The 23502-nt window shown below is 40.3% G+C and overlaps 2 protein-coding genes across 4 annotated transcripts; both read right to left on the bottom strand.

The window, feature by feature from the left end:
* Positions 1 to 2410: 2410 nt before the first annotated feature.
* Positions 2411 to 7042, bottom strand: brf2 (BRF2 general transcription factor IIIB subunit). Its single transcript, XM_083568292.1, has 6 exons — positions 6906 to 7042; positions 5951 to 6141; positions 5371 to 5430; positions 4843 to 5167; positions 4031 to 4208; positions 2411 to 3377 (listed from the first exon to the last, which is right to left on the bottom strand). Exons 2-6 carry the CDS (start codon positions 6096 to 6098, stop codon positions 2883 to 2885), a joined length of 1206 nt encoding a protein of 401 aa, XP_083424418.1. The 5' UTR covers positions 6099 to 6141; positions 6906 to 7042; the 3' UTR covers positions 2411 to 2882.
* A 1106-nt stretch (positions 7043 to 8148) lies between these two features.
* Positions 8149 to 23339, bottom strand: LOC310740833 (uncharacterized protein). 3 transcript variants are annotated; one of them, XM_083567898.1, is made up of 6 exons: positions 22897 to 23339; positions 17498 to 17925; positions 15809 to 17339; positions 10626 to 11669; positions 9473 to 9563; positions 8149 to 8903 (listed from the first exon to the last, which is right to left on the bottom strand). In XM_083567898.1, the coding sequence occupies exons 1-6, from the start codon at positions 23235 to 23237 to the stop codon at positions 8700 to 8702; spliced, it is 3639 nt and encodes a 1212-aa protein (XP_083424024.1). In that variant the 5' UTR covers positions 23238 to 23339; the 3' UTR covers positions 8149 to 8699. The 3 variants fall into 3 exon arrangements, with proteins under 3 accessions (XP_083424024.1, XP_083424026.1, XP_083424025.1); XM_083567900.1 differs by having other exon boundaries at positions 22855 to 23295; XM_083567899.1 differs by having other exon boundaries at positions 22664 to 23246.
* Between the last annotated feature and the right edge of the window lie 163 nt (positions 23340 to 23502).

Below are 23502 nucleotides of genomic sequence, written 5' to 3'. Positions count from 1 at the left end.
CAGAACACAGAGCAACATAACAGAACACAGAGCTACATAACAGAAAACAGAGCTACATAACAGAAAACAGAGCTACATAACAGAACACAGAGCAACATAACAGAAAACTGAGCTACATAACAGAACACAGAGCAACATAACAGAAAACAGAGCTACATAACAGAACACAGAGCTACATAACAGAACACTGAGCTACATAACAGAACACAGAGCTACATAACAGAACACAGAGCAACATAACAGAAAACAGAGCTACATAACAGAACACAGAGCTACATAACAGAACACAGAGCTAAGGACTAAAGTAAGCACTATCGTAACTAAGTGCAAAAAGTCCATGCAAGACCATGCAACTACTGTTCAAATGTTATTATACCATTCTATCTAATTTCTTTAAATTTGATACCCATTATTGCTCCTCCTCCTACGAATTTAGTCTGATCTTTACCAAACTTGGCTTACATCAACTAAAAAACCCTGCTGTCCAATTTATTCATCAGGTCTAGAATCCGGTCCATCCATTTCTGTTGTTAAAATCATACACATTCTATCAAATCATTCTGGTTCTTATTTAAAAATCAATGTCCTAGAAAGAGCTTAGGCAGCAAATTTGTAATAATTTATGATTTATTTATATATTCTCTGCTTTAGGACAGTAAGGAATTTATGTGCCTACTTATCACTTTTGGAGCCACTCACACTCTCCACCTCTGAAGTGTGTGTGTTACTGCCCAACAAATCATCAACACTCATCTACACACCTTAGAGGACATTTAAAGAAATGCTGTTTGCAAAGGTCGAGAGGCCAGACATACGTCTCACCCCAACCACAGACTATTCACCTTTCTCCCATCGGGCAGACGCTACAGATGCCTCAGAGTCGCACAAACAGGCTACAAAACAGCTTCATTCCTGTGGCTGTTTCTGCACTGAACATCTGATCATATAATGTCAATAAATACACTACTGCATTGTCACTTTTGTCTGTGTTGCACTGCTTCATCCACAACTTATGTTATAATTGCACTACTGTATATTCCACCCATATTTATTCTGTATAAACTGTATCATACATTTATATGTATATTATATTTGAGCATGTTATTTCCTTGACATGTCTTATCTTCTGCACAGTCTTGCACAGTTACTCTGTATATAACTTTATATACCACATCTTATCACCTACTGCATCTTCTGCACATTATTCACTCGGACCCCTGTGCAAATGGACCCCATCCCTTATTAGTACATTACTATTAATTGGAAATAGGCCACTTATGCACTTCTGGTTAGATGCTAACTGTATTTCAATGGCTCTGTACATGTAGCTTGCACAATAAAGTTAAATCTAATCTAATCTAACTAAAAAAAAATAAAAAATCACTTCCACCTGTTGGTGTCCATGAAAACAGGTGCAGGTCGGGTGTGGAACAGAATTTTGTTGAGGTACTGTGTCAATTTCTAAAATTCTTATGAACTCACAAATTTTCAGTAAAATAAAACTCACTTTATTTGACCACAGGATTACTGTAACCATTAAAGTAAGTACAGTAGAATAAAAGGAGGAAATAAGAGGAGTTGGAATATAAATTAAATAAAGACACGTGCAGTGATGGATACCGAGAGCAGAAAACTTTGGGGAACAATGAATTATTGGTATGATGTTCAGGGAAAGGGAAGTTGTCTCTCCTTATGTTATGAGTGTAATGCTGAACTTATTCAGGCAATTTTTCCTTCTTCTTCGGGCTGCTCCTAATAGGGTTCTCCACAGCGGATCATCTGTCTCCATACCCCCCCGTCCTCTACATCTGCTTCTTATAAACCAACTACCTGCAGGTCTTCCCTCACCACATCCATAAACCTCCTCTTTGGTCTTCCTCTTGTCCTGCTTCCTGGCAGCTCCATCCTCAGCATTCTCCTACTGATATTAAAAAATATTGCAAATTGTTTTAAAAGATGCTCATTATTCTGGTACTGATTTAAAAGTCCACTACCTCGAAACGCTTGTCATCACATCCAGAAACGGCAGGAGAAGGAATGTCCTGATTCAGTCTGCCCTCGGATTCACAAGAACTCGAAAAGCATCAGTACAACCCATTCCATTTACATTCGTACAGTGTTTATCTTATTGGATCATGTGATTGCACTATTCTTATACATACACTTATACAGTGTAGGTTATGATCTCCACAGGTCGCTATGTGATTGGATGTTCTGCCATGGCTAGACGCCTGCATTGTGTCGGGGAAGTGGCAGCTCAGAGGTTAAGGTTATTAACAGCAAGTCCCAGTATTACCAAGCTGCCACTCTTGAGGCTTGTCCTCTGTGCTCCAGGGGAGCTGCTTTAACATGAAGTGACATGGTGTTCAGGAACTGGTTTTGATTTGCCAATTAACAGTTGAAACAAAAACAATTCCAAAACATTTTTAAAGAGACTGACAAGACAAAAACACCTTGGATAATTTTTTATATATTCATAGCATGAACAATGTAAGTGAAGTCATTTCCATACTGACACTACTGCTGCTTTTTATCAATGCCTTCTGGGTAAAACGGTTTCAGCGTTTCAGGCACTGAGGGTGAATTTAGGAGGAAAAAAGAGAAACATAAGAGGATTTGGTACAAAGCAGGACTTGTGTGTTAGTATTCAAAGACTCCCACAATGCACTGTTCTGTACAATGTGCTGTAATATAAATACAAAAAAAAAAATACATTTGTCTTCCAGTTGACTGTGTGCAATCTGCAGCTGTTCTCACTATTCAGCAGAGAAAATGCATCTGAAGTCTATAGCACACCATTCCGAGCTTTCTGTACATAGTGCGCATATAGTGCATAGTTTACTTTCTTAAATCACTAGTGCATTTCAAGTTCTCTTTGATCTTCATTTCTTGTCCTCATTCAATTTCTTTTGCACCTCCAGAAAGACCTTGACTTCCTCAGGTGTGCGGATGTACGATTCTATCTCCGTGTCAGATATATTCTCGTCTCCGTTGACGTTCGGCACGGGTGAGTCGAGTCTTGGACGCTTTGCTTTCCTTGCTGAAGGAGGCACGAAGAGGTTTCTTTTACCCCAGTGCACTTCTTCACAAGAGGCTGCGCTCTGTTCCTCAGCTTTTAAGTCGAGCTCAGAGTTCCTCATGGCCTGGAGCATCAGAGTTCTGCGGTATGAGAGGATATCCTCAACCAGCGTGCAGATGGAGCGCGGCTCAACGGCACCTCCTCTGAGCCAGGGCAGGACACGACCCAGTTTACACAGCGCCTCCCTGAGCTCGCCGATGCGCCGCACCGCCGTGTCCCGCCTCATCCCACCAGACTGCTTCAAATTAGGCAGTTTTGCTAGCTCACAGAACTTTTTCAATGTGCATTTCATACGAGCCTGACACACACACACACACACACACACACACACACACACACACACACACACACACACACACACACACACACACACACACACACACACACACACACACACACACACACACACACACAAAGAGGGATTATTGTTAAAACAAAGAAAGAGGAAAAAAAAAAAAAAAAAAAAAAAAAAAAAAAAAAAGAGTAAAAATGACGCACACCTGGCCGGAAAATGGCGAATAGATGTGTGGTGTAGAGGACGATGATTCTAACGATACTGAATAGTATATTATAGAAAATAGAACTGAACTTTATTACAATAAAATAAAATACTGAATCATGAAAAATATGTGCCAAATGAAATAAATATGATTATATTTATAAATATTGAGGAAAATAACAATTAATTAACACAGTTCCATCCGAAATGAAAAAAGAAAAAAAAAAAAAAAACAGCAAGTGCGATCAGTAATTCGCCTCTAGAGGCCGCTCTCATACTGCAACCCGGAAAAACTATAGGTATGACTTTTTGCTCATTAAACCGATTAAAATTCATTAAACCGATTAAAATTATTGGCGCCGATTAATTGTAAAAACCAAAAAATCGGTTGACCTCTGGTGTTGTGTGCGTCTTAGAATGTTGTGTGTATGTGTGTGTGAGAGAAAACTCACCATGGGTTTAAGAGACTGCCAGGCAACATACACACATGCAGTAAGGAGGGGCAGAGGATGACGTCCGGTCACTAACCACAGATCAGCAGCCAGCTCCAGCAGAGCAGTGCTCCTCTGCACCAACCGATCTACAGACTCTACGTAGATATCGGGCACGTCGCTGGGGCTCAGCTTAAACCTAACACACAGACGCGTAACTTCCACTTATGAGTATTAATGAAATGAAATTAAAAAAAAAGTGTCCTCTCGATTTCCTGTTGTCTACAGAAACTGTTTGTTCGTCATACATTTTATTACATTTTTACAGATTCATGCAATTGTATATTATATTTAGGTTTTGTGAGCTTCATACAATATTTCAGATTAAAGTGCAACCAATTCCCTACTGAAACAGTGAGAGTCATTCAAGTTTCTGGGTACCACCATCTCTCAGGACCTGAAGTGGGACAATAATATTGACATTGCTAAAAAGGCAAAGGAGATGTTGAAACGGTTCTACTCGGCCATCATTGAGTCTGTCCTGTGTACATCTAGAACTGTCTGGTTTGGTTCAGCTACCAAATAAGACATCAAGAGACTGCTGAGAGGATTAAAGGGTTCCCACTGCCCAACCTCAAAGATCTCCACTCATGCAGAGTGGAGAAAAGGTCTAAGAAATTCACTTTGGACCCCACACACCCAACCCACTTTTCAAACCGTTGCCTTCCTTGTGTGTGTAAACATACTATAAAGTTATTTCTGATTCTGAAAACATAAATATCCCATATTATATAAATGATAATAATAATAATGATGATGATGATGATGCTCACTCGTGACAGTGGACCTCCAGGAGCTCGGTGAAGCTGCTGCTGGTTGTATTTTGGATGTTCAGGGCTTGGTTAAGGTCGTTATAAACGGCACCTATGGATGGTGGATCAGCGTCTAACAGCATGCCGATGGTCCCCAAGGCAACGGGCCAGTTGTTCTGTCTGCAGACAGAAAGCACGCAGGATCCCCCCAACATCTCCTTCTTCATCAGATGCCCGTTCAGGAAGTGCGGGTGCTGATAGGCACGTTCGAACAAGTTGGCCACGTCGGACTCCATGCGTTTGGATAAGCGGAGGATACGGCACAGAGCACGCACGCGAACCAGACCTGCATAAACACACAGTTATTCTACAATACAATACAACAGAAGGGAGTTAAACACAGGGGACATGCGGCGGCTCGTTACACTACTATTACACTTAGCGCTAGTCAGGTTCATTAGCTAGCCAATGTCAGGTCTTTACATTATTATGCTTACGCTACAATTAACACAGAAAAACAAAAAGAACAGTCAGGAGGGAAGTAGTTACCTTTGATCAGGTTGGGACATGGCGTCTTTGCTACTTGTGTGCTGGCATAATAAGGTACGGCTGTGGAGGGACAAACAAGAGGTACAATTAACCTACAGTTACAGACACACTGGAGCCACACTGCAGACAGACAGACCGTAACCAGACAGGCACACTGCAGACAGACAGACACCAGACAGGCACACTGCAGACAGACAGACACCAGACAGGCACACTGCAGACAGACAGACCGTAACCAGACAGACAGACAGACAGACCGTAACCAGACAGGCACACTGCAGACAGACAGACAGACAGTAACCAGACAGGCACACTTTAGACAGACAGACAGACAAACTGTAACCAGACAGGCACACTGTAACCAGACAGGCACACTGTAACCAGACAGACAGACAGACAGACAGACAGGCACACTGCAGACAGACCGTAACCAGACATAGACAGACAGTAAACAGGCAGGCACCCTATAGACAGAAAGACACAAATTGTAACCTGACAGGCACACTGTAGACATAAAGAGACAGACAGACAGAGACTGTAACCAGACAGACAGACAGACAGACAGACAGAGTTTTCTGACCTTTTGAGTATTTCTCCTCACTGAGCACAGTGGTGAAAAGCCCCTCTGAGATGACAGAGCCACAGTCCTGACACACCCACTGCGTCTGACTGTACAGTTCATCCTCAACCACACTGTTTGATCCACACTGCGAGCACCGAGGGGGCATCACTACACACCACACACCAAGACCACCACGACCTCTTCAGCAGCTGGAAAATAATATCAGGCAAGAATGGGACCAAATTCCAAAAGCAAAACTCTAAAAACTCATAACCTCAACGCCCAGACGTCTTCAAACTGTTTTGAAAAGAAGAGGAGATGCTCCACCGTGGTAAACATGCCCCCCTGAAAACGTATTTCAGACCTGTAGCAGACATCCAATTTGTAATGAGCACAATTACTCAGTGTAAATATTTATGTTCTCTATGTTTTATTGTGAGTAAAATTTTGGCTCATGTGATTTGAAAGTCTTAGTTTTCATTTTATTCTAAATAAAACAAAACCGACCCAACATTTCTGGAATTCGTGTTGCGCACACAGCGCACACAGCGCACACAACACACACTGGAGGATCACAAATCTGAAGTCAGACTGGGTGCGACCACTATAAAGTATCTGAATGAACAGAATGAACACATTTAATAAAAAATATTACTGAAACTAAACTTGTAATGTAGAAAGAAATGCACTGCTATTGGTTATAAAGAAGTGACGTATATACACTGTACAAGATCACTTTATAAATATTACAACATACGTGTATGGTATTTAAGGTAATACTTCTCGGTTTAATATCTACTGGGATTAAGTACCAGTAATACCGCAATGATCATTTAGCCACGGTTTACCGTGCAGCCCTTACAGTATGCTCCAAAAAGTCATTATTTTAACAAAAAAAGAACACACACACACACACACACACACACACACACACACACACACACACACACACAGCCAACTGAAACCTACTTACCAAATACAACACCATCAGCACAACAACTACACAACCATCCGCAGCAACACAAACACGCCAGTTTATATACGGGTATTTTACCACTGACTTCCGGTTTAAGGAACGACTACTGCAATGCACAATGCAACCGCTAGAGGGCCAGACGGCGCACTTCAATAATAATAATAATAATAAAAAAGGGTATAATAAATAAAATCTACGTTTATATATATTTGTATCATACATTAAAGCTTTTAGTTTAAAATATAACCGTGTTATTTACAGCTTGTGAGTGTAAATGTAATCAAATGTAAAAAAAAAATCTTCTTCTTCTTCTTTTAGGCTTCTCCCATTAGGGGGCGCCACAGCAGCTCTTCCGTCTGCATTACATATTTATAACATGTATATTATTTTTATTAAACTTTATCCTATTGTATTTTAAAATGTGTGAATTTATAAGTGAAAATGTATTGTTAAAAATAAAACAGAACCATTTATATATGGTGTTTTTATTTGAAATAGTTATTTCAAAATTCCTGCAGATTTTGTACATTTACCACTTACAAGATAATTAACAGTCTAGGATGTTTATGGTAGGTTTATCTTAACAGAGAGAGACCGAATATTACATAGAAATCTAGAAAAAAAGTCTAAATTAATATTATATATAAATTATTTTTTAACAGTAACTTGTTGGCAGTTATAGCACTTCCTCATTATAAAGTCCCTTGTATATATCTGCCTTGAAAAAAACAAGCACAAACACACACATCTATCTATCTATCTATCTATCTATCTATCTATCTATCTATCTATCTATCTATCTATCTATACTAAATACACAATGAGTAATGCAATAGGTTTAATGTCATTATTAGCACAATAGACACTATATTAAGTTAGCTTCAATGCCAGTTTATGTTTTTGTTTGCTTTGTGATTATTATTCAGGTGATTGTAAAGCTGCTTATGGGTCCTACTCCTAGAGAACACAGCACATGGCCGCGGTCGACGGTTCCCTCATAATTAACTAAAAAAATAAATATATATATATATATATATATATATATATATATATATAATTAACTTATGAATTAATCAGGATGCTCTCTAAATTACAGCCCTTCCTAAAAACAAACGAACAAACAAACAAAACCACTAAAATATCAACTAGGTTGGAATCCTGTGCTAAAATAATATATTCATATTATATATAAATATTTCTAGTCACGTGTCTTTATTTGATGCATGAATAAATAGTCAGATTTATTGCAAAGTGTTTATTTTAGTATGCATAACAGCACGTCAACTGTTCAACTGAACAGATATAAAGTACAAATTATTCATATTTACAGATTCCAAAGAGAAGAAAATTTGATGAAAGTGCTTTAGGGATACGTTACTGCACTCATACTGCAGATATATTACACATGAACATGAAGAAGGCTAAATACTGAGTTTTACAAGTCACTTCTTTCCCTTTTTACATAAAACAAGGGACTTTTTAAAGACAGTAGGTACAGAACGCTCTTCTGTGCAACCGTGAACAAAATCTGAGCTTTGCTAAAAAGGAAATGGAAGGAAGACATTGTTATATATTTGATTCGGTCCTGTGACATGTAGTAAGAGCAGGGAGGAAAATAACTCCATGTTTATCTCAGTAATAAACACTGTAACCCAAGAGATTTTGCTCTGCAGGAAGTGCTGTACTAGAAAAGTCTGTAGATTGTCAGAGTTTATATCTTTGTGAAAGTCAGTATGAAGCATTAATTCGATCTCAGTGTGCTTTCTTCAACACCTCCTGCTGTTTCAGTGCTCACACAGATTTTTTCATTGCGTTCATGCTCATCAGAATGCTCGGCTTTTCTTCCATTACATGAACCAGCAGGTTATCAATGTATTGCTCCAGCTCCTGGATCCTGGCATCACGCTGAGAAAGCTGCTCCTGCTGCCGTAACACCAGAGAGATCAGCTCGGCCTGTGTCAACTGAGAGTATGGGCCTTTTGCAGCTTCCGCAACCTGAAACACACACACACGCGCGCACACACACGCGCGCACACACACACTTATTTTTACTATTGACCCTCCACTGAAATTCTGTATGTCAGCATCAGTTCAACATTAAGCAGAACATTTAGAGGGGAATAAATGATGAAGAAACTCCAGACTCGAACTCAACACAACACACGTGACCTCGTTTACACGTTTTCTTTTTGAAGGAGTTGAAAAAGAAGGTATTGTGTTCATGATCATTGTAATAAAAATCAGTGTGTGAGTCATTAATATCATTCTATTAATAGATCAGTGTGCTGAGAGTCACATTCAAGTCTTTTCACATAAACTGATTAAGCCAGAGTCTTGTGAAAAAAATTATAATTGGAACATTAGAGCTGTAATAAAATCATGGTCATCATTTGGATACTTAAGTTCATTTAAAGGCAAAAACATTCACTGAAGTGAAAGTTGAAAAGGAGAATTTGTACTGTCTCTAACTTTACTTTAACTCGACTACATAGTTTGTGTACTTCGTTCACCACTGACTATTCAATTATCCATTCTTTCCTGTATGTACATGTCAGGAGCAGTACCTTTGTGTTGGGCTGCGTTTTGTCTGATACTCGAGATTCATACATTTCCGGCTGAGTCTCTGCAGCGCTTAGAGGTTTCACAGCATGCTGCCTGTAGATCAACAAAACCGAAACATTAACATTCCTTTAGTGAAGAACATTTATTCTTGTGACAAAGCAGAGATGAACAACAGACCAACACCAAATCATACAATATACACAACTTGCGCATTGTTAAGAAAAAGGATTATTCCTGGAGAAAGCACTCACATCGTTTCGTTGATCACACATGAGAGAGGAACAGAAAGTGCATGCGGACAGGTAAATAAGTTCCAGGTCTACGTTATGTAAATAAACCGAGGCGATGCAGTATGGGTAATATCTATTGTTAAAACAGACTGGGAAGTAAATAAGAAGAAGTGGAGCGATTGCAAGAAGTGAGCGGTGGACACTGATGATATCTTGGTTCCTACAGGTGAAAAATCGGTGGAATTTGTTGTCATCTAACTCATAAGATAAAGGATTTAGTACAGTGTGAGCTGCTTGTAGTGTTTTCATACATATGCCATTTAACTGTATGCTGTCATTCCTTCACAATTCTTTTTTTATGTATACGAGGTGGTACCAAGAAGTATGGAGACTCGCTCGGTTTACAAGAAAGTACTTTATTTACCTACGTCTACACACTATCACCTTCAAAACAGTCCCCTTGTACAGTAATACAGAGCTCCCAGCGTTCTCCTGGAACGTTTCCTGGAAGTCTTTTTTTTCATCTTCAGAAAGAGGGTGAAGTCTGAGGTTGAGCTCGTGAAAGGTCTTCCTGATCCTGGTGATGTTCTTCAGCTCTTGAAGCGTGCGTCCTGCTCGAAACGCCTCCAACGTCTGGTCACAGCTTTGCCGTATGTCACACGTACGTCACATCAAGCGTCTCTGTGGCAGATTTGCGCAGTTTCACGCAGAATTTGATGTCTGATCTTCGTTTTAACTGTTTGTTCTAGCTGTACGTGATAAAATCGCACGTGGGTCAGAACAGCACCAGTTACAGCATTAGTCTTAACTTTTTGATACCACCTCGTATTTTCACCACCCCATTTTACAAAGTTACGCAACATCACCGTGTGCTAAAAGTGCCAACACTCTACGGGTTAGTAACGACTATATGAAGGAATCTCACCTGATTACTGAAGTTAGAACCACTTGTTCCTTTACTTCACCTGCATCATTGGGTACCACTTTAACCCATGGCAAAGTCCTAGACTGAGAACCAGAACCCATGTCCACTGAATTAGCAGCACAAGGTTTCATGACCTGTGATTTTTCAGTAAGTGGACTGAACATTAAGGATGGACCTGCGGCCGATGAAGAAGTGTTGATTGAAAGTATTTCACTTGAAAATTGCGCATTATCTTGGTCCTTCTGATTCCCACGGCTCTCGTGGCTTTGTTCAAGGTTAGTCTTGTTTGGAAGACAAGGCATTGTTTGTGGTCTGCTTAGATCTCCAGTTCTTTTGGGTTTAGAAGGAGGAAGAGGAGCTCGAGACTTCTTTTGAGAGCTTTCACTGTTTAGCAGTCCAGCAAGGTTGGAAATGTGAGGTTCTGGATAAAAATCCTGATTCACATATGATAAATCGTTCGGTTTTGCAGGCTCAACTTTGTCCTCCAGATGTTCTTTTCTTTCTGACCGATTATCACTAAGGTTACTTTTGACATCTTCGGCTGTAATATCATTTACTGTCCTCAGTATTGCTGGATTTCCTTTGCTATTAGTTTCTGTTTCTCCCAGGTGGACAGTACCAGTCTTCATTCTTGGTTTTGGTGTTGGTATCTGGCTGTGTTTTACAGCCACCGAGTCATCACACGTGAAAGGATTAGTATCGGCTTGTGTGTCATCTTCAGAGACCGATGTGACTTTCCTCTCGTAATGTTTCTCAGGGTTTTTCTTTGCTTCTTGACCAAGCCCTGGTTGAGCCATCAATTTCCCAGTCATCTTCAGCATACCTGGTGGTTGAGGTGCTGGACGTTTTGAGATGTCTTTTAAATGGGACTTATCTGGTCCAGTCAACTGTGGTTTCTCGTGTGGAGTTAACGGGGCAGGGCCTTTTTTAGCAGTTGTCTCAACACTCAAGACATTTTCCAAAATGCTGGAATCTAAATCGTCATCCAAAAAGGGGTTGCGGTTCACCATAGATGGTTGAGAAACTGTCGCAGGGACTGATACGCTGAGGGAGCAGGATGCAGGTAAAGACAAAGGGTCAGTGCTTTAGCCAGAGTTACTTGTATACTATGTGAGCATGACAATAAATAGCAATAAAAGATTGGTTTGCTTTAGGAACATTTAACTGGTCTGCAAATTCTGAAGTAGTCAGTCGTTCTTATTTACACAGGTTTAGCACCTAGACCACAGAGAACAATCAAACCAAAAACTTCCACAAACTCTAACTGCAGGTCATGATGCTGAGGTGTCTAATGGCAAAATAACTACAAGGTGGTGGAGGAAAACAGGACATTTTGGAACTAGAAGCTGGTGACCCTGGGCCATCGACAAAAGTCTGGAAATATTGCGAGATCATTTTGAACACCTTACCATTAGTTATAATGGAGCAGTGGAGTGGTGCACAAAGAGCGTTCGCTTTAAAACCTTTTATAAGAATGGTGATAATGGGGGTCCTGCTCAAAGGGAATGTGGGCGTCATTACCAGTTAGGACGTCATGATCATGTCCCCTAACAAATGGGTGCAGACTGTGCACCACTCCACTGCTCCATTATAAACACTAATGGAAAGGGGTTCTAAACGAGCTCGTACTGGTTCAGTCACTCAGCGATGCCCCAGCGTCACCAACTCCTAGGTCGGAAAGAATTCCCGTTTCCCTGCACCACAATGTATTTACTAACACTAGACATACTTAGTGAACTGTCAGGAGTCCAGTCACTGATTTACTGAAACAGCTCTTTAAATCTAAGACGGATTTTCAATCAGTCTGACTTTTAAAATGTATAGAAATGCAGTAAATTATTTGATTATAGCTGAAAGGAGGGTGAGACCAACACAGTCTTTGGATCAATGGAGTTTTTTTTATTTGAGTTGTTGGCGAGATGAGACTCTCGGCAAGTCAAATTAATTGGATTTTCATTCATAACCATACCATAAAGGTACAGGTAAAGGTACATATTGTTACTCTAAAAAGTGGCTTCAGATGAAGGCAAAAAAAATAAAATCACTTGGCTGAGGATCCTTAAGACCCATGATAACGAACACCATCATGAAAATGTAATGCTCAAAATTTCAAACTGGCTTCTAGCAAGACCAGCTTCATGTACTTGTTTATTCATGTGGATATCTATAAAACAGTGCCTAGTCTTCCATGGAAAAAAAGTTAAACAAATTCCTAAGAAGGTTTTCCTCCTCCCTACCACACTGAACCCCTCCTTCCTGGAGTCAAAATCAATTTTATGAGCGGGCATGGCTTTTAAAAAACATGAGTCAGAGGACTTGAATTGCCACATCAGCTTTTTTTAGGCAAAGATTTCCTGTGGGCAGACCCCAGTTGTAAATCATTCCCCGAGTAAAACACAACAAGGGATGTTGTTGAGGGTTAGCGAAACCTGACGCATCAGCAGTCAGCATTAAAACAGCAAGGAAGAGAGAAAAAAAAGACAAAAAAACATGGAAAGGAGGGTTAAAATTATTTATTTGGATTCGAGGTTGTATTCAGTTAGTGTGTGTGTGTGTGTGTGTTATGATGATTGTATCAAATGTAAAAAAAAAAAAAAAAAAGTTAAATAAAATCACTATTTAACCAGCGTTTAATAAGTCCCCTGGAGCATACTATTGTTAAAACACACGCTTTAAACACCACGTCACACTCTCCTGAACCTACTGAAGACCTACTGAATATTTCACAAAGGTGGCAAATATCGTCCTGGGACATGAGGATCTTCTTAGGACTTTAATGAGCTGCTCGTGGCAGACTGGTGTTATATACCACAGACGAATGCATTTGATGACTCTGCGTTTCCGACAAAACTGGATCGGGTTCAATTTTCCAGGAAACCTTTGTAGGAGTAAATAACTAACTAGCGGAATGCAGTGAACAGAACTTCACCAGGTCACGTGCACATGGAGGAGTTTGAACACTACACCCAAGATGATGTTCGACACACGTAAATAAATAAAATAAAAATGTTCCATTCTTATTCCAGTGGTTTCTCTTGTTAAGTAAATATTGTTTCTGTTTACACTTTGTTTTCATCCATCGCTGTGAAAAAGAACCAGAACGAACTTAATCATCCACTGAATGCAGAATAAACATCTAAAAACTATTTTCCATTTTTTCGAATATAAAGCTCTTTTAAAGTGTTTGGTGAAACCGTTTAATCAAATTAAACTAATAAAATTTTTCAAAAATAATATATTTCCACCACTGTAACCAAAAAACCTATCATATTCTTTTCACCCAAGTCAAGAACCACTGCCCTACCGCCGCCCTACCGCCGCCCTACCGCCGCCCTACCCATGTAACACCCATAATGCAGAGATCGTTCTGAGTGGAAGTGCACTGGTTCCACAAAGAGTGATTACTTCACACTTATTGGAGTCACACTGCATGAATAAAAGCTGATGGGAAAAACCTTTGCCTAGGTTCATGTGGGAAGGGGACAGGAGTGACCTTTATTAGTCACTTCTTGCAGTCTAAGTTCTGGATGGAGATTATTTCACTTTCACAGGCAGAAACTGCTCTTACCTAAATGAACGTGGGTTTGAATAAGTGCTCTATGTCCAAGTGCTCCAAGCTTATTATATACAAGTTCACATGCAAAGCTGTTAGAGTGTAAAATAAGCTGTGTATAAAGAGCTGAACAGCATTTTTGGCTAAAATCTATGAACTGAATTAGTCATTTGATCATGAACTAAGAATAGAGATTTACACCAAAATATCACTAGGTGTTAGTACTAGGTGTTAGTACTAGGTGTTAGTACTAGGTGTTAGTACTAGGTGTTAGTACTAGGTGTTAGTACTAGGTGTTAGTACTAGGTGTTAGTACTAGGTGTTAGTACTAGGTGTTAGTACTAGGTGTTAGTACTAGGTGTTAGTACTAGGTGTTAGTACTAGGTGTTAGTACTAGGTGTTAGTACTGTTAGACGGAGCGTAATTATAGCAAGCTTCTGTAACTGACAACAGAAAAGGCTCTGTCACAACAACTCCAACAGTGATAAACAATACTGCATCTTATAGGGTATTGAAATATTCGATTTTGTGGTGCATACTACAATAGGATGCTTAATAAAACCTACAATTCCCCAAAACATTGGCACACTGTATGTAAATTAAAACAGAATGCAATGATTTGCAAATCTCAAACTGCTGTTTCATTTATAACAGAATATAAAAAAAAATGTTGAAACTGAAGAAATGTACCATTTTCAGTAAAAAAAAATATATATTATTATAATATATTTATATATATAAAATTCTGAATTTGATGGCTGCAAAACATCTCAAAATAGTTAGGACAGGACCATATTGGAGCTGGAGTTTTGGGATAGAAATGTTTTCCCATTCGTGTCCGATACAGGATTCCAGCTGCTCAACAGTCCCGGGTTTTCTTTGTTGTGTTTTTCATTTCATAATACACCAAATGTTTAAACTTGGTGAAAGGTCTGGACTGCATGCAGGCCACTTCAGCACCTGGACTCTTACTACGTAGCCATGCTATAGGTAATAACTCACTGTATTATCAGAGATTCATAGTGCCAATAACAAGCCAGATGGTCCCTCTCCTCTTTAGTCTGGAGGACATGGTGTACATGGTTTCCAAAAAGAATGAAAAATTCTAATTTGTCTGACCACAGAACAGTTTTTCACTTTATCTCAGTACATTTTAAAGGCACTTTGTCCCAGAGAAGACGGCGGCGTTTCTGGATCATTTTCACGCATGCCTTCTTAGTGCAAAAAACGAAGGAAATGACAAACTGTGTTCACAGACAATGATTTGTGGAGGTGTTAATCAGCCCATGCAGTGTTTTTCAATACAGGATCGTGACCGTTTTTAATGCAGGCAATCCAATATTGATTTTCGCCTTCGTTCAGATTCTTAAAATCTTTTGATATTATGTTAACCTCATCAGTCCTCCAGCTGTTTCATTCGAACACTTTGTCCAGTCTTTTTTTGCCCCGTCCTGTTTTTTATTTTATTTTATAGCCTTCATATTTAAGATAATTCCCAGTTTCAACATGTTTATGTTCTATTGGGAATAAAATATGGCTTTATGAGATTTGCAAATCTTTCCTTTCTGTTCTGTATATTTGCACTCCCTTTGTAGTAGATGATATTTGGTGAATGAACGCAGGCACTAACCTCGGTTTCACGTTGGAGATTCTGGCTGAACGAGTGAAGTCTGTGGATTGCGTGGTGACTCTTTCTTCAAATAAAACGTCTTCTTTTCTCAGTCTCTCCTGATCTTCTCTCATCTGTTTTTCCTTCTTTTTCTTTTCCTCCATCTCCATATTCCTTCTTTCCTTCTCCTTGTCTTTTCTCTTCAGCTCCATCTCTGCCCTCTTCCGCTCTTCTTCTTCTCGAACTCGTTCTTCTTCTTTACGTCTTGTCTCGTTCACTTCTGCTATCCTTCTCTTTTCTTCCTCCCTGGCTTCTTTCTCTTCTGCTAACTTTCTCTCCATCTTGGCCCTTTTCACTTTCTCTTTTTCTTCCTCCTCCATCATTTGTGTTCTCTCTGCTTGTTTCTTCGCTTCCTTAGCAATCCTCATCATTTCCTCTTCCTCAGCCTTCTTCCTGTCACTCTCCTCCTTTCTTCTCAGCTCTTCAGCCTCAGTCTCTTTTTCTCCCATTCTTTTTCTTTCCTCTTCCATCTTTGCCCTCTGCTCCTCTTTCTCTATTCTCTGTCTCTCTCGTTCTTCTTCTACCCTTTTAATTTGCTTCTCCTTGTCTCTCTCCATGCGTATTCTTTCTTTTTCTGCCTCATCCATTCTTTTCTTTTGTTCTTCCTTCTCTCTTTCAATTCTTATTCTATTTCTTTCTTCCTCCTCCATTCTTCTCCTTTCTTCATTCTCTCTCTCCCTGCTTATTCTTTCTCTTTCTTCCTCCTCCATTCTTCTCTTTTGTTCTTCTTTCTCTCTTTCAATTCTTATTCTGTCTCTTTCTTCCTCCTCCATTCTCCTCATTTCTTCCTTTTCTCTCTCTATTCTTATTCTTTGCCTTTCTTCCTCCTCCATTCGTCTCCTTTCTTCTTCCTTTTCTCTCTCCATTTTTATCCTCTCCCTTTCTTCCTTCTCTCTCTCAATTCTTACCTTTTCTCTTTCTTCCTTGTCTTTCTCAATTTGTATCCTCTCCCTCTCTTTTTCCTCCATTCTCTTCCTTTCTTCCTTCTCTCTCTCCATTCTTATCCTCTCTCTTTCTTCTTTCTCTCTCTCCATTTTAATCCTCTCTCTTTCTTCCTTCTCTCTCTCCATTCTTATCCTCTTTCTCTCTTCCTCCTCCATTCTTCTCCTTTCTTCCTTCTCTTGCTCCACTCTCATCCTTTCTTTTTCTTCCTCCTCCTTTCTCCTCTGCTCTTCTTTCTCTTTTCTCTTTCTTTCCTCTATAGCCTCTCTCCTTCTCATCTCCTCCAATCGTTCCTGCTCTTCTCTCTCTCTTCTCCATTTCTCCCCTTCTTCCTCATTTTCTCCCTCCTCCTCCTCCTCGTCCATTTCCTGCACTTCTTCACTTTGGGTTTCTTCTTTGTAAATATGGCTGCCATTTATGCAAATATCAATCTGTGATGCAGGGTTCTGATTGGTCGAGCCATTGGTGAAGTCACTCTGATTGGACGCCTTGCTGTCTGTGCTGCCAGACCGCTTGTGTGTTAAAAAGGTAAATTTCTTCTTTTTCTTTCCTTCAAAACAAATTAAAAAAATATATAATCAATAAAAACCACAAACAAACCACACACACACACACACACACACACAGTATATACATACATTATTTAGATACATACATGTATATATTTGATAAACTATGTATAACCATGATAGAATCAGATCTTCTCACCTTCAGAAGACTCCACATTGAGGCCTGAGGATGTGCTCGAGCTGATGGAGGAGTTTTTATCTGGAAGCGTTCCTAATGCGGACATGGACTGGGACAAAGAGTTACGCTTCATGTTGGATTTCGGAACAAAAAGAGACTTCAGCTTGTTCTTCTTCTTCTTTTTTGTTGTATCTTTATCTCCATCCATCTCTTCCTCACTGTCCGTCAGCACCTGGGTGACGGAAGGCAAAATGGCGGAGGCCGAGTCGCTCAGACCGTCTTTCTTTTTGCCCCGCAGTTTATCCTTAAACTTTCCAAGGCGGGAGTGTGATTTATCGGAAAGGTCGATCATACTGACGCTCATGCTGCTCTTCAGGAACTGAACGTCCAGCAGAACCTCACCGCGCTCCTTATCGGCTTTCCCAGCTTTGTTTAATAGCTTGAACCACCTGCGGGGGACAAGCAGCATCGTTTAGTCACGTTTAGTGTCTGAAGATTCTTTTTTTTTTTTTACCTTTAGTACTGAATCAAAAATTTGCAAAATTAAATAAATATGAATATATTAATTATTAAAGATAATTATATATGAATTAATTATAAATAACAAATATAATATAAAGCTCTCGTGTAAAAACAAACAGCAAGTGGCATCAGTGATTTGCCTCTAGAGGCCGCTCTCGTAATGACAGTGGACCGGAAGCCGGAAAAACTATTGTTATGGATTTTTAAGGATAGCTGATAGTTACAGCGATCAACTATCGGTGCCGCTTACTCGGCAAAACGGATAAATCGGTTGATCTCTAACAGAATTGACCTCACCACAAAAATACTCAGACATACTTCTGTACAGAGGTGTAAAGCGTTCTTTTTTCCTTCACTTTCTTCACTTTGAAGATTTGTACATTTTTCTTATATTTTTTCTTATAGTTAGTTAACACACACACACACACACACACACACACACACACACACACACACACACACACACACACACACACACACACACACACACACACACACACACACTAGTTTAACTGAATAACAGGCCAGAAAAGTGCAGATGTGTAGTTTTTCGATTAAAAACAGCACAGGAAACACCACATCCTGCTGATATGGAGACTCACAACACTGCTGTCAGCATCATCATGGCCTTTCACTAATTCTTTAACCATGTTAGTGTTCAGCATTTATTCAGTATTGAGAACAGCAGCTGTAGATCACCATAGAGAAATTTGCTCATCATGTGTAAAACCCCAGAGAACCTGCCAGTGACGTGAAAGCCCAAACTGGAATGGGTGTGTGTTGTACACTCATAAGGGCGGCTTTATACTTGATTTAAGTGCACGTCTGTACCCTGCGTTCTTCTGGCACAGTGGCTGTGTGCGTCGTCACAAATGAATGACGTGACGTGAGGAAGACTGAACCGATTAACCGAGAAAATTAGTGAAATTAGTGAACTTCACTAGTAGATTAGGTATTTTAGTGCTGCTTTGTTTTTCACATCACACTCCCAAAACTCTAAAAGATAAAAACCGAGGTAGAACATTCCAGACACTCCGGGATCATGTTTTGACATGCCAAGGTTTCAGGAGAGTTGCTGCCCAAATGATGCAACATGGGAGTGCAAATTTAGCACAACCATCTAAAAGTCATTCTAAAAATCACACACACACACACACACACACACACACACACACACACACACACACACACACACACACACACACACACACACACACACACACACACACAAAACTCCTGCAGATTTTTAGTTCTCATTTACATTACTTTAAAAATGACTTTCACTGTTAGTTTCACTGAAGTTAAGCCTAATACCAGCCATTAACCAGCTCTACCCTGTCACATGACCAACAAGAGCAGTTTAAACACAGACTCCACCTTACTGCCCTGTTCTACACACACAAGCTCATACACTCCTACAATTAGCTGGTGTTACTTTGATTGATTGAGGAGGGAGGAATAGAATCACTCTGACCCAGACAACGCAGCCTATTTGTTGGCTTTGATCTACAGAAATTACTTTTTAGATGTTTTTAGTGAAACATCTAAATCATCACACCCAAAGGCAGATTGTAGTTTCTCAGTGTTGTTGTAAGTAAGTGCTGGATTTTTTTCACTACACTCAGGTTCTTTGTTGTTGCATCAGGCCTGAAGAAATCAATCTTTAGAAATTCATCACCCAGACACTTTTCGGTCCTTACTCAACCCCGTACACCCAGTCCATTTCTTTCCTTGTTTTGGGTAATGCTTCCTTCTAAAACATCTTTGATGGTAGGTATCTACATAGCTTGGTAACAAACAGAGATAGTCCAATGCCAGATCTGATCATTTAAGGAAGTTTCCCCATCTCCGCCTTTTGACTTAAAAGGACAGATGATAAGCGAAATGTCATTTCCTGTTTTTTTTTCACTCAGCTAGTGTGCGATAAATTACGTAACACACTACACATTATATGAAATATTGCGTGTTGTGTTGCTGCACTGTGTAGTTTTGTACATTGTTTGTATTGTGTAGTTAGTTATGTATTTCAGCAAAGTCCTGGAGCTCTGATTTGATCATACAGGAAGATGAAAAAAGATTGATTAGAAGTGCATATAGAAATCATTATATCCGACGCTCAGGTGATGTACATTTTACAGAAGATGAGATGGCAGGACTTGTGCTATGCCGGATCGTCCCCAAAGAGAATCAGGTACCGCCTGGACTCATGTGCGTGAATCATTTGTTCTTTTTTCCTTTGGTTAACTGATCAACTGGTAACTAATAACCATATAGTATAGTGTACATGCTGCTTTTATATATAAACACACTGTTTCCAAATAGTTTTTAAAATGCCCACCCCCATAATCAAGTCCTTGTGGTTATGGCAAAAAAGGAGGTTTTGGCATCGTGTGCACATGGTAAAAATGTGAAACGTCTACCAAGACATCCATTTAAGGAAAACTGAGCCTGAAACCCACACACCCACTATCACTCACTCACTCACACACACACACACACACACACACACACACACACACACACACACACACACACACACACACACACACGGCGAGATCAAATTCCAACCAGGCTTCAGAAAGCAAGATCGGTTTTCAGTCGAGGTCAAGAAACGGGAATCAGCTGACATGCAGCTAAAAGTCTTTTATCAGACGTGAATACGTTTCCTGCAGTGTTCTACAAACATGACATCTGATAACGGTGTTGCTCACACCTTCACAACTCCATGGACAGTTTAGTTCTGTGGCAATTGTAAGAATTAAGAAGTGTGTAGATGCTTGTTAATGAAAAAGTGGAACTAATTAAAGTCGTACATTATACTAGTATAAAGTGTATTATATTATTATTATAAAACTGTGTGCTCTATACTAATATGTAATTAGCGTTTATGAGCTCCACTGATTAAACAATGTTAACTGATTTTACATTATTACGCCAAACTGCAGTATTTTAACTTCGACACAATGCAGCCGTTATCACGCCTCTGAAAACAGAAATCGAATGATTAACCAAATCTACCGAGATAAATAAACTCCTTATTAACCAGGGCTAGTGAGAAGATTACTGTGAGATAAATGGAGGTCAACAGAGCTTTAAAACTGAAACCGCATCAGATTTCAGCACGGCCTTCTGGGTAAACTGAGATCAATAATGACAACGTTCTGTCCAGTAAAATGCTCATCGTACACATCAGGTGAGCTGATCAAGCAACAGCACGTCCCCTTAAGATGCTCAAATAGTGTTGAAGGAAAAGTCGCCATGTTTGGGCTACAAATAAATAAATAATTTACTTTGCAGAACCACGAGTTTGTTCATTTCTATTTATGTCTATTGTACGTAATATCATTCTAAAAGCCGTATCTGTTTCTCTGTGGGACCGTCTGCCGTCTGAGAGGAGGAACACAGCAGGAGCAAGACACAGCTGAGCAACCATCAAGGTCTAAGTGGGATAAGATCTTGAAACAAATCCCTCCAGCATTCAACAGCAACAATGATGTTATTCAGCATGAAGCTCAATGTTCACGAGAGCAACATTTGGGTACTATTTTAAAAAAAGGTCTGGTTTTTTTTTTTTCTTCGTCTGATATTTTTAATACTGATAATGACTTAATTCTGAGCTCTGGTTCAAAAATATGTTTATATTCAAGTGGCTTTTTAGTCTCGTAACATCATAACATGTATACACAACTCGAGCTGCTCTGCTGACCGCCACATACAGATCATGTGACCATAAACAACTGAGCAGGAGTAAAATCACTATAAAAGATGACAGAAGAGAGTCAACACTGGAATTGAACTTTCAGCCTTGAACAAGTGCGTCAACTGAAGTATTCAGTAACTAAACACCACCCAGCAATTTACCAGTCAAGCAGAAATAAACACAACAGCACAAACTTGTTCAGCCGTGCCAATCACACCAACCCAATTACAGACCGTCACCAGGCAACCATTCTCAAACCATCCCTTTAAGTGTTTCCCTTTAATAAACTCAGGTGTTCTGCTTTTGCTCTAATTGTTACAGTCGTCTCGAATCAAAACACTTCACATTTCTGAATAGTATTTGGGACATCATGATGAGAATGACGTGTCACAACGCGTGACCTCTTTCGTGTAGCATTAATGCACTAATTTTCTTTTCTTCAAACTCAAATCAGACGGGGAGCAATACTGCGTCTAATCGGCTTTAATTTGTAAGCAGTAGATGATTTAGTGAAAGTTCCTTCGACAAATGCCTGCAATGCTCAGCTGACCGAAAACCTTCAGCAGAGCGGCTCATTCATGCATCTGATTGACACTGGTTTCACACCAGATGCCCTTCATAACATAACCTTCATCAACTGATCTGACGCTGAGACTCTCTCAGACTGAGAGTGCACTGTCTTGTGGAGCTCCAGTGTCTGGAGCTGGTTCCATGGCTGGGGATCCATCCTGCACCACAGTGATGTAAAAATACAGTGCTACATTTTTAATCCAGATGTTGGCAATTACAACAAAACCCTTTACATTAATAAGAATAGTTTCGAGAAACGTGACCTGCCTAGTGCATGTTCAAATTATTCTTTCATTATTTTTCCTGGTGCAAGATCAAATATACACTGGTGAATATGGTGCAATGCATTGCCTCTGCACTTTTGGAAGAAACCACAAAACCCAGAGGAAACCTACATGGCCACGGAGAAGCGCCATGCTCAGAGCTGAGGTCAGGATGAGTCCAGGACCAGCAGCTGTGTGAAGGCATTCCTACTGAGATCGGAGTGTTTGGAATTAAAACGGTTCCATGTTGATTTATTGAACTTCTCAGTTTGATGTGGGAAAAAATGTGAAGAAACCTGGAACAACGGTTTATGAGTTATTACCAAATATCGAGCAGAGGGAACCAAGTATCGCTTCACGCTTACTGGGGGTTCTCGCGCTCGCCGTCCCGCCGGAGCTCGTTCACGTCGACGACCGCCAGTCCGAGCAGCTTGTCCGCCCCGAGCGGCACGCGGTGCAGCACGCGCACCTGCAGGTCGGCGGCTTCGGGCGGCATCGTGAAGATGAACGCGGCGTCATCGCCTCCCCACACCGGCTCCGCGCGCTTCTCCGACACCGGCGTGCGGAACGTCTCGCGGCCCGCCTGCAGCGCCGCGTACGCGTCGTTCGTGCCGTCCTTCCCTTTGATCCGGAGGCCTCGCGCGCGGACCGCCGACACCCGCGCGCTCACCGGGAAAAACTGCAGACTCTGATCCGACAGAGACATCGCTGTTACACTGACATCCAGTCTACCGGTGCTGGTGAGTGTGTGAGCGCGTGAGACCGGACCTACTCGCGCTCCAATAAACTTTGTATCACCTTCGAGTGGGCGTGGCTAACAGGGAGGAGACTCACTGCTATTGGACAACTTTTATACACAATGTGATTCAATGATGCTGATTTGCGTTTTGAGTTAATTTTTTTTATTTGTTTATAATAAACTTCGTTACATTAAAAAAAAAACTTCTCGTTTTATTCTGCAGCTCGAGCGA

This window comes from Silurus aristotelis (genome assembly GCF_946808225.1).
Source record: "Silurus aristotelis genome assembly, chromosome: 18".
Classification (NCBI taxonomy): domain Eukaryota; kingdom Metazoa; phylum Chordata; class Actinopteri; order Siluriformes; family Siluridae; genus Silurus; species Silurus aristotelis.
Note: the sequence above shows the minus strand (reverse complement) of the source record. Positions and strands in the feature narration are given on the sequence as shown.